This window comes from Cucumis sativus, chromosome 3 (genome assembly GCF_000004075.3).
Source record: "Cucumis sativus cultivar 9930 chromosome 3, Cucumber_9930_V3, whole genome shotgun sequence".
Lineage (NCBI taxonomy): Eukaryota > Viridiplantae > Streptophyta > Magnoliopsida > Cucurbitales > Cucurbitaceae > Cucumis > Cucumis sativus.
This window is the reverse complement of record NC_026657.2, coordinates 7,225,664-7,236,866: the sequence shown is the minus strand read 5'-3', so window position 1 is coordinate 7,236,866 and position 11,203 is coordinate 7,225,664. Positions and strand designations below refer to the sequence as shown.

Genomic DNA, 11,203 nt, shown 5'->3' with positions numbered 1-11,203 from the left:
GAGGCCCCCTCCTTCAACTCAATCTCCAATGATGGAAAATCAAATATGCCACAATTGAAGGTCTAAATTGCAACTATAATATTTACTCTCTTTTTCCCATTTGGTTCACTTCAATTTTCTTTTTTCCTTTTTTCTTAATATATATACACACACACACACACAAACTTTGATGTGTGACTGACTTCTGATTGTGACCATTATGATCAAACCAAAATGTCTTCCTCCCTCTTCTCTCTTTTGTGGTGGATTGGTGAGGTTCTTTTCATCTATGCAATGAGTGTTATTTGAGACGTCGAGTTGAGATAGAAGGTAAGAAGTTCATATTTTAGTTCATATTTTCATGTTTGAGGTGCAAAGTTCTTTTGTGTTTGAAGTCCATGTGTCATGCATAAAAAGTTATATGGAGAGTTATGGTTGTTTTTCTTTAGTTCATTTTAGTCTTTTGAAGTTGTTTATTTTGAATACCACAATTATGACGATGGAAGATCAAACCTCACACTTCAGTGATGAAAAGTCACGTTAGTATTAATTATACTATGTTGAACTAAGTTCACGTTATCAATTTCAAGCTCTTTATTAAGTAACAAATCTTATAATTAGTCGTTATAGTTAGTTTGCTTGAAGTGAGTGAAAACAACAAATTACTTTACTGAAAAGACAAAATGTGAATATCTTTTAGAACTAGTTTACAACAGAGAATACACACCGTGTTTAATTTTTTTAAAAAAATTAATCATATAACTTAGTCGTATAAACTAATTTAAAATCTATTAAAAGTACAACGATTAAATTTAGCAAAAGGTGAGTTTTTTTCTTTTGTCTTTTTAATTCATTTTTGGTGGTTTCATAAAATGGTTCCATCACTTGGGATTGGGAATGTGTTTGTGCCAAACCCACAATCCCAATCTCCACACCCCTAATTGAGAGAGAGAATGGTCCAATTCACCACTTCTCCCCCTAAAACCACAACTACAAAAGATCATATCATGTGCATTCCATGGAGACTAATCCTAAACAAAAGAAATACAATCTCAAAGATAATGCAAAATAATTCCAACCTATACACCACTACCTTACTCGTGGGCTCCATATCTTTTCTTTTAAAAAAGACGTAGAAATATATATCATCGTCTCTTTAATTTATAGATCGCATCACTCTCTTTTTGTTCATATTGTATCATATACTGATTGATGTGGTAAGATGTGACAAACGAAAAAACAGTAGATAAGATATACATAGACACAATTTAGAATTATCGTACGTACATTCCTTCAAACTAATGAATGAACTATATATAACAAATTGTCATCCAGTTTGAAATTGGTGGCATAGTTAAAAAGGACGGAAGTTGTATAATAATCGAAGACTTGATGCAGTATTGTTATTTGTGACCAACCTCTCAATATATATCACTTGAAAAAAAAGGAATGAGAAGAAGAAAAAGTCGACCCACCAAAAATCTTGTCATTCTTTTTCATTATCATTTAACATTGACCTTTCATAATGCATGTAAATATCAAAGAAAGAAGCGCGATAACGATTACTCAACTTAAAAAGTTCGTTTTCTTTAAACAATTGTAAATATTTTATTTAATTTTTAAAAGAGTTTAAATGATTAAAATATACTAAGAAGTCCAGAGTTCAGATTTAACCTACAAAACAAATATCACTTTTCTAATATTCAAATAACGTTACAGTAAAAACGCACATGGAATTATTCGATTAAATCAAAACGATCTATTTAAATTTTGGTTCAAATAATGTATACTTTTCTCTAATATTCTTATTCACTTTCTCGTTTTTAAAGTAAGGTTTCATTTTTATTAGTTTTTCTCACCTTACCTTCGTCTTTCTATTATTTAAATTAAATTTTTTGAGTTTCGTTAAACTTCATCTTAAGTTCTATAATAAAATGAACAAAGTAATGTTACGTATTATCAAACTACTAATTACGTGATATATCATACTCTTAATAAAATACATAAATATGTTAGAGAATATTGGTGAAATTTAACGAAAACAGAAAGAATAAAATTAAAATTAGATGATAGTAATTAATTGAGATGTAAGAGTGAAATGAAAATAGAAAGAATCAAAATAGTACTTTAAAAACGTGAACAAAATATAAAAAAGAAAAGAAGAAGAAAAAAGATAATCTCAAATATCACATCATCACATTCTCAGTGCATTACTTCGTTCGATCAACATCCAAATTTTTTCGAACCCTTCAATAATTTTTTTTTCCGAAAAAAATCTGCATATTTTTTCTATTTCTTTTTAATCTAATAAATAGACAAATATTCCAATAAAAAAAATTGTGTTAATATCCCCACAAATATTCCAAATAAAAATTGTGTTAATATTCCCAAAGTATATGCCAATTTTGTATAATTTATTCATATTATTCTTAACTTTACATACATTTTTCTCAAAAATTTACCAATTTCTTTTATTTGTTTCACAATATGTGAAATTATAATAAAAATTCAATTAATTTAACTACGTTTATTTATTATAATAGAATTAAAAGTTTGGTTATTTTAATAAACTTGGAGAATAAAATATATTTCAATTAGTAAATAATATTTTTAACATAAAATAAAATGGAAAATTATAATAATAAAAATAGAAACTGTTCAAAGCCTTCGTGCCTACTTATCATTCTTACTGGCAAATAGTTATGGGTTTGCAAATTTTGCATATATTTTTTTTTAAAGCTTCAAATTGTTATGTTTTGATTATTTTTAACATGACAGAAACAATTAATTATTTATTGTTAATATTATTATTATTTGTTATTATTATAAAGAAAGAAAAAGAAAATAAATAATAATAATAATAATAATAATGGGGGAGTGGAATTAGAGTAATTGGGCCGAGTCCCATACCTATGCGTAGACTCGTGGCAGGCACGTCTTGGTGCACCCAACACGTTCCTTTATGGTTTCTAACTATTTCATCTTTATTTACTCTTTTTTTAAAAAAAAATTAATTTAATAGATTGGGTACAAATATATAGTTTGAATTTATGATTTCTTTTGAGAATTTGGCTTTCAATCAACAAATTGTTGGGTTTTTCTTTTAAAAAGCAAAATTTTTAAAGTCGCACATGTTAATTAGAAACCAAATACAAATACATATGTAAATGAAAGTTTAGAGACTTGATACTTGATGGTATCAACTTATTATTATTAGCGAAATATACTCTTGGAAGCATTGATAGTTGGTTTGATATGTAACGAAAAAATATTTTGAATCTAATGAAAGTACGTGTTTTTTAAACAATATGTGGTCATTATATGGAACTTCTAACTTTAAAATTAATAATAAAAATTTACAACGGTTGAGTTGTGTGATGTTTAATTATTAATACTAAGTTATATATAGTTGGAATATGGTTAGATGGGTAAAGATTTTTTTCTTTCTTATATATGCAAGTTTTGGTAAACTTCTATGTGTAATATTTGTGCATAACAAGTCTTTTAAAAGTGAAAATGTTAATGGTAGAGGGAAAAACCTGAAATTTTATTTTAATTTATCTAAAAACTTAAAAAAAAACCAAACTTTCCTCTCTAAAGATACTTTTCTCCACATGACCAAACATTTACCAATTAATTGAATGGTTATATAATTTATATTTACAATTGCTTAATTTTAACATCCATTGTACTATAAAAAATTTCACCAATTGAAAAGATTAAATTTAAATAAAAAACGTTGAAATATACAAATTCATAAAAATTAAATTGAAGAGGAAAAAAAAGTATTTGGTTATTAGGTTTTGAAAATTAAGTCCTCTAAAATTTTTAGTTTTTTCTACCCATGTGTTAAAAAATAAACCAAATTCTAAAATTTGAGAAATTTTTTTTTTTTCCAAAATGGTTATTTTAAAAAACAACCAAATATAATAAAAAAAAATTAAAATTTGGTAATCAAATTTAAAGGTACAAAATGTACAAAACACAATAACCTCTTTTTTGTTTTTCAGGAAACAAAATAATAATAAAGAAAAAAGAAAGAAAGAAGTGACACATCAGCGCCGTTAATGTAATCCAACGGTCGAAGACTCTGAGATTTAAAAATCAGATCTAAAAATTTAATTACATTACTATTTTTCCCTTTAAAATGAGAAACAAAGGCACGCGAAAGAGAGAAGAAATGTGCCAGCTGTCCAAGCGGAGTCATCCCATCGTCAAATAAACGCGCTCCTCTCCACCCACACAAGGTCCAACCTTTGACCTCTTCTCCACCGTCCGATCTCGGTGCCCCCCACTTCCTCGACTACCAAAATCGTTCGCTTCTACTCGCTGCTCCTGTGGGCGCACGTGGCAGAATCCTATTTGCCGAATCTGCAAGCAACGCCCTATAATACCCTCAGCCTCAACATAGTATTTGCGGATTCCGGCATCTTACGCACCCAACCGAGTGCTCCTTTTTTTTTTTGTTTCTTTTCTTTTCTTTTTTCTTTTTTCTCTCAAAATCTATACTTTTATAAATAAATAAATATATATATATATATATGTGTGTGTGTGTGTGTTAAAAAAAAAAAGATTTTTCTTTTTAAAAAATTGTTTTAGCATCAATTCCAATCCGATCATAGCTTTATATATAGATATTAACACGTTTATTAGAAAAGAAGAATGTTCGTCTATTATTTACTTTTTCTACGATGAAATGTTTGATCGTTCGACTCGTTTCGTATTTGTTGAACTTAAAGAAATATTCGATATTTGTATTTGAGTACGGCAAGTGACAATATGAATAATGAAAGATCTGATCTTGTAGAGAATAGTACAAGTCCATTGTTATTTTAGTTTTATTCACTTTAAGAGCTTTGAAATTTTCACTGTATTTTTTTAAAATCAAATGTCTCAAACATTGTGTTGGCTTAAATTTTTTTTTTTGTTTCTATTATTTGTATCAACAATAGTACGACATATGAATTAATAATGTAGTTTTGAGAGTTTTCGTAAGAATGAGCTAACGTAGAAATGAAGTATATATTTAAACATGGTCAAACTGATAATAACGGTATCGTTATTTTAAAAAAAAAATCTATTTAAAATATTACAACAATAGATATTTTGAAATTTTGATGGAGTTATAAATGTAGATGAGAATAAGTCTAGAAATTAAAAGAAGATGGAATTTAATTAAAAGAATTATTTTGAGAAGAAAAAAAGAAGAAGAGAGGATTGAAGAAGAAGCATTGCAAACGTCACCGTCCAAATATAAAAAATAATAACCACGAAATAGCAATTGGTTCTCTAATTTTACACTTTAAATATGCTTTGAATCTTTCCCCAATCAACCAAAAGATCATTACACCAATAAATAAGTTAATAAATAAATAAAAACATGTCTCCTTTTCTCCGATCAATCATCTATCTTTCCATAGTATTCATACGCTATCTATCTATTTATTTATTTCATCATCGTCTACTAAAAGTTTATTGTTGTAGAATTAGAAGGATATATTCTAAATCTTCATCAAATATATATTATATATATATCAATACGATGTTCATCCAAACAACTTGAAATTTAAGTAATATAATTAAAATGATTGAAAGTACATACTCATAATTCTTAACCATATCAAATGTTTATATTTATATGCATGCATGCAACTTATAAGATGATAAAATTGTTAATCGATATTGAACAACCATATCTAATTATCTTACCAAGGTATGGTTAAGTCGAGTATGTACACTCTATAAGTTATCTTCATTTAATTATAATTCTCAAAGTTAAATGGATACATTTTAGAAAATAAAATAATTTATATTGATTAAGTAGAACCGGTGCTTTAATATATCTTTAACTAAATTACGAACATCGTTATTGTTATTGTTCAATATCGTTCTACGAGCTATTGTGCATGCATGGACTTAATTATGTTAATGTTTGTAATAATATATTCTCTCTTGTTAGTTTGCAACTAAACATTTGGTTGAATTATTATATCATAATTATAAAGTAACAACTAAATAAAAGGTTAATTGGAATTATGGAAAGGAAAAATTAAACTGATGAAGTCAGTAGAAGCAATAAGAGTCTCAAGAATAATAACAAAGAAAAGTAAAGTAAATTTATTTGGTCTTTAAGATAAAAATACAAACAACATTCTTTGCCTCTTGGTGAAGAAAACCATTGTTATTTTAGTCAAAACTATTATGATTGTTGATTTTTGGGTATTAGAACCAAATATTAAGTAAAAAATGGTCAAAATATATTATAATTGGTAAAATTAAATGGTTGGAAATCTTAATTAACCTCCCTGTTTTTTCAATTAATATAAGAAAAACAACAATTTTAAGCTTTTTTTTTTTTAATACTCATTTAGTTTTAAAATAATATCAATTAATTACTTGATTTTTATATATTCATATAGTCTATTTAAATTTCAAATTATACACACAAAAAATTGTTTTTGAATACGTAGAAAATATGGAAATTATGAATATATGAGTGTATTTATATGTGAATTACTAATTAAAGTTTTGAAAATTTTAAAGGCTAAAAAGCTAATAATAAATTTTTTATTAAGGGATTAACAAAATATATATATATATACATATATAGAGAGAGAGATAGAGAGAGGAAATCCATCACATTCCAAAATAAGGAAACTATTTATGGGACCAATAAAAAGTGAATAATATACTTTTAGACTTTACATTATCATAGTTTCAATAGATCCCTCAATTTACATTGGTGTATTTATGGAAAACATTAATTTTTATGTACAAATATATTGCTTAATGTATGGGGTAGAGGGCTACCACTCATAGTGACTTTTTGTGTTGAAGAGTATTAAATCAGAATTAAATACATGATTTGAACTTTGGGTTGACAAACAAAAATATCAAGAGCTTGTTAAATTAATTGATCAAATTTTGGAAACCTTGACATTTAGTAATAATATGACTGAATTTTGTTGCTCTATGTTTGAATTCAAAAGTGCATTAATTTAACTTAATCTTTATATTGTCGGTTTGATTTTCCTATCTCACCAACTGTATAACGATGTATTTATTCTAACTATATACATTACACAATGGAATATAATTTTACCTTCAATAATCACATTCATTTAGGGAGGGTTTAATTTGTGAGAAAAATGATAGTGTATCATAACAAGGATCTCTACACATTTTTTAAACTCATAATTGGGTTTTCAATCAATTATGAAACCCAATGGGATGGTCATGAAAGGCATTCATAACTCCTATGTTCTTTAAAAAAATAATAAGTAACAAAAAAGTCAAAACATACTTTTTTGTAAGTGTTGTACAAATGAAAAAAAGCACTTACATTGTAGTCCAATTGTATTACACAACCTTGAGTTTGCATTCATAATATATTGTATGAACTATATATTTGTTCATTTGCATGATCTTAACTTTAGAATTTTAAAATAAAAATATAATATATATATATAGTTTGTAAATACCAAATATCTTATGCATACAAAATATGGAAGAAAACTCTAATTGATACGATTATAAATATTTTATGATATATTTAAATAAAATTCGTTCGACAATATAAATTGATATATTTGTCAAAATTCAAAGTTTAGATCGGTAAAAGTTATTAATTTATATAACTTTTAAAATGTAAGGTATGAATGTATTTGTGTTTTTAAATTGAAAAAAAAAAAGATTCCAAATAAAAAAAGAGAAATGAAAAAGTTTAATCCCAATTCTTTACCAACCATTACCCCACCAATAAAATCACCACCTTTTGTCTCCAATTAAATTGATACGGGCGCTCCACTTTTCACTACTTCCACTCACCCTTCATCACTTAATTAAATATATATATATAACAAAAAAAATTAATCTATTTATTAAAAAATATAACAAAATATATCCAATTTTTTATTGTCTATTTAATTTTGTATGTTATATTTTATAAATAATTTCAACGATATGTAGAGAATTTGAAAGGTTTTGTTATTTTGTCGATAGTTTCAAATTTTCATATTTTATTAATAATATACATTGACAGATAGTAATAAAATTTAAAATTTTTCTTACCACTGTTAAACATTTTAACTTATTTTACTATTTTAAAAAATGTTTGTAGAAGAAGAGGTCGGTCGAATATAAACGCAAGTATTTTGTTGTAAAGTAAAACGTAGAAGAAAAAATGAAAATGGGAAATGCAAATAAATAAGAAAGGGAGGTTTTTAAAAAACGATAAAGAAAATAAAAAAAATGAAAAAACGAGTCTTTTTGTCTGTACGATCACGAGCTTGGATTGTAGCGTGTGGACCCTCACACTTATCAATATCAAACTTCTTCTTTTTCTTTCTCTCTCTGTTTTTTTTCTTTATTTAACAATTTGGGTTTGGGCCTTTGACATTTTCTCAAGTCAACCCCCACAAAAAAAATCCAAAAACTTTCTTCATATCAACAAATTATTAAATGTCTATTTTATTTATTATAGGAAAAAAAAAACAATTTCTTTTCCTAGAGAGAGAAATTGGAAAAAGAAAAAAGAAAAAAGAATGGCATAGAGATGCCCTTCTCCACGGCTCCACGGCTCCATGGCTCCACCCCACCTGTCTCTTTCTCTCTCCCTCTACAAATAAAGTTAAATTATATACAAAAAAGAATTCCCTTCAAACTTTACCTTTGTTTTCAAAAAAATACTCTTTTATCTTACAAAATTACCCTTCACAAGGTTATGAAATTTGAGATTGTGAATGAAACTAGTATATGGTTTAGGGGTATTTTTGAGAATGGAAGGGTTGTAAAAGGTAAAGTTGATGGATATTTTATAATTTAGAAGAGAGAGAGAGAGAGAGGGAAAAGAGAGGAAAAGCATAGCCATAAATTTCTCTCTCTAGCAATAGGATTTGTGAACATAAAAAAGAAAGGGAAAGGGAAGAAAAAAAAAAAGAGTTTTTGTATCTCTTCAATATTTTGGTTTCTATATATAATTCTTTTCCTACTCATTACTCATTACACCCTTATCACCAAAAGTCAGCGCCTTCTTTTGTCTCTATTTTTCTCTCTTAGAACAAAACAACCAAAAAAGAAGAAAGAAAAAAAAGAAACTGATCAAAGAGAAGAAGTTGAGAGAGACAAAGGTACAGATTCTCAGAGCAGAGTTCTGTCTTTTGATAATGGAAGTCGATTGGGATCTTCATGCCGTCGTCAGAGGTTACTCCGCCGCGCCCTCTGCTGCTACCATTGTTCCCGCTTCCTCTTCTTCTTCTTCTTCTTCTTCTTCTTCCAATAACCCTGTCGTCCCTTTTTCTTTTGGTAGAGACCTAACCAACAATCAAATGAAAAACCATTTCTTCTCTCTTCAAGATCCATTTCAACCCTCTAATTGTAATTCCACTCAAGAATTGCATGAGCTTTTCAAACCCTTTTTCCCTAAATCTCAACCATCTCCTTCTCCTCCGCCGCCTCCTCCTGCACCGCCTGCTCCGTCGCTTCTTTCTTCTCCTCCGGCTCCTAAAATTTTGACTCATCAGAAACAGAGCACCCATCTCCCTAAACAACTCCATTCAACCTCTGCTTCTGCTCCGAGATCCAAACGCCGGTGAGCAAGATTCTTCCATTTCTTCTTCATTTTGGATGTGTGTTTGTTTGTTTGTTTGTATTTCTTTTAGCTAATCGATCTTTTGTTTTGGTTCTCTTTTTAGGAAGAATCAGCTGAAGAAGGTTTGTCAAGTTCCGGCGGAGTCTCTGTCTTCGGATATTTGGGCTTGGCGAAAATATGGACAAAAACCCATTAAAGGATCTCCATATCCAAGGTTTGTGCTCAATTTCAACTCTGAGATTAGGGTTTTTTAGGGTTTTGATTTTGGGGTTAGAACTAATTTTTGGTGCTTTTTTAAAAAATAACAGGGGATATTATAGATGTAGCAGTTCGAAGGGTTGCATGGCCCGAAAACAAGTGGAGAGGAACAGATCCGACCCGGGAATGTTCATAGTCACTTACACGGCGGAGCACAACCACCCGGCGCCTACTCACCGCAACTCTCTCGCCGGCTCCACCCGTCAGAAACCCATCACACCGTCCACCACCGCGTCCGGATCTGAAAAACTCGACCCGAAACAACCGGTCTGCTCGTCGGAAGAACAAAGTACGATCACGGAGAGCAAAGAAGAGAAAGAGGAATTATTAATGGCCGAAGATGAAGAAGACGACGATCTGGGAATCTCCGATTTGATCGTGAACGACGATTTCTATGTGGGTTTTGAAGAACTTGACAGCCCAATAACCGACGACTGCTTTTCCGATCCATTCCCGGCCAACTTCGACCTTCCATGGTTGTTTAACGGAAATCCAGACGGCGAAATTGTAAAACTCCCTTGTTAAATTAATTTCCAACTTTTTTTTTTTATAATCATTCTCCAAACAGAGATCTGTAAAATCAAAGATGTTAGAGCAAAGATTTTAACAGTGTTTTTAGAAAGAGAAAGAGCGAGCAAGATAGTAGTAAATTTCGTCTTGTTTTCTCTGTAATTTTAGAAGAACAGTGATATTGAAGTTGAAGATGCAGTGGGTTTTTGTGAGAATTTTTTTAGGGAAAAAGGAATGAACAACATAAGGGGGGGTTGACTAATTAAAAGAAAAGAAGTGGAATCAAGCAATGAATGAATGACGTGTAGATGGCGTTGACAGAGATGGAAAATTAGAAGAGAGATTAAAAGCAGAGGTTGAAGAAGAGAAAATGGGTATGGAGGAGGAAGATTAAGAATATTGGCTTCTTTTTTCCAAAATGCTTGTCCGAGGACAACAATGGTGGTGGTGGTGATGGTGGAGAATCAGATTTTTTCTTTTGTTTATAGATGAAGAAAAAAAGAAAAAAAAAGAAAAAAAAGAGGATTTGGAATTTTTCATTGTAGTTGATGCCAGTTGTGGTCATAGTGGTAAAGATAAATGGTAGAGATTCAATATCAATATTGTGTATAATTGAATCCAAAATTTTCATTTGTGTTTTTTTCTTTGCATAGACAGATTCTGTTTCTTATGTACGATTTAACTTTTATTTTGTTTTTATTTTTTACTCTTTCAATTCACAATATTTGTTTCTTTGTTCATTTGGATGTATGTATGTGGAAGTGCTTTTCAAACAAGCATTTTTTTTAAAAATAAAAAGTGCTAATTAGATTTCATGTCTAAAAAAATAAAATGACTTAATTAGAAGTTGTTTGTTTGTTTTTTAAT

General features: G+C 28.9%; 1 protein-coding gene across 1 annotated transcript; it reads left to right on the top strand.

Moving 5' to 3' along the window:
* Positions 1 to 9,143: 9,143 nt before the first annotated feature.
* Positions 9,144 to 10,351, top strand: WRKY18 (WRKY transcription factor 22-like). Its single transcript, NM_001280665.1, has 3 exons — positions 9,144 to 9,568; positions 9,672 to 9,782; positions 9,877 to 10,351. The coding sequence occupies exons 1-3, from the start codon at positions 9,144 to 9,146 to the stop codon at positions 10,349 to 10,351; spliced, it is 1,011 nt and encodes a 336-aa protein (NP_001267594.1).
* The last annotated feature ends 852 nt before the right edge of the window (positions 10,352 to 11,203 follow it).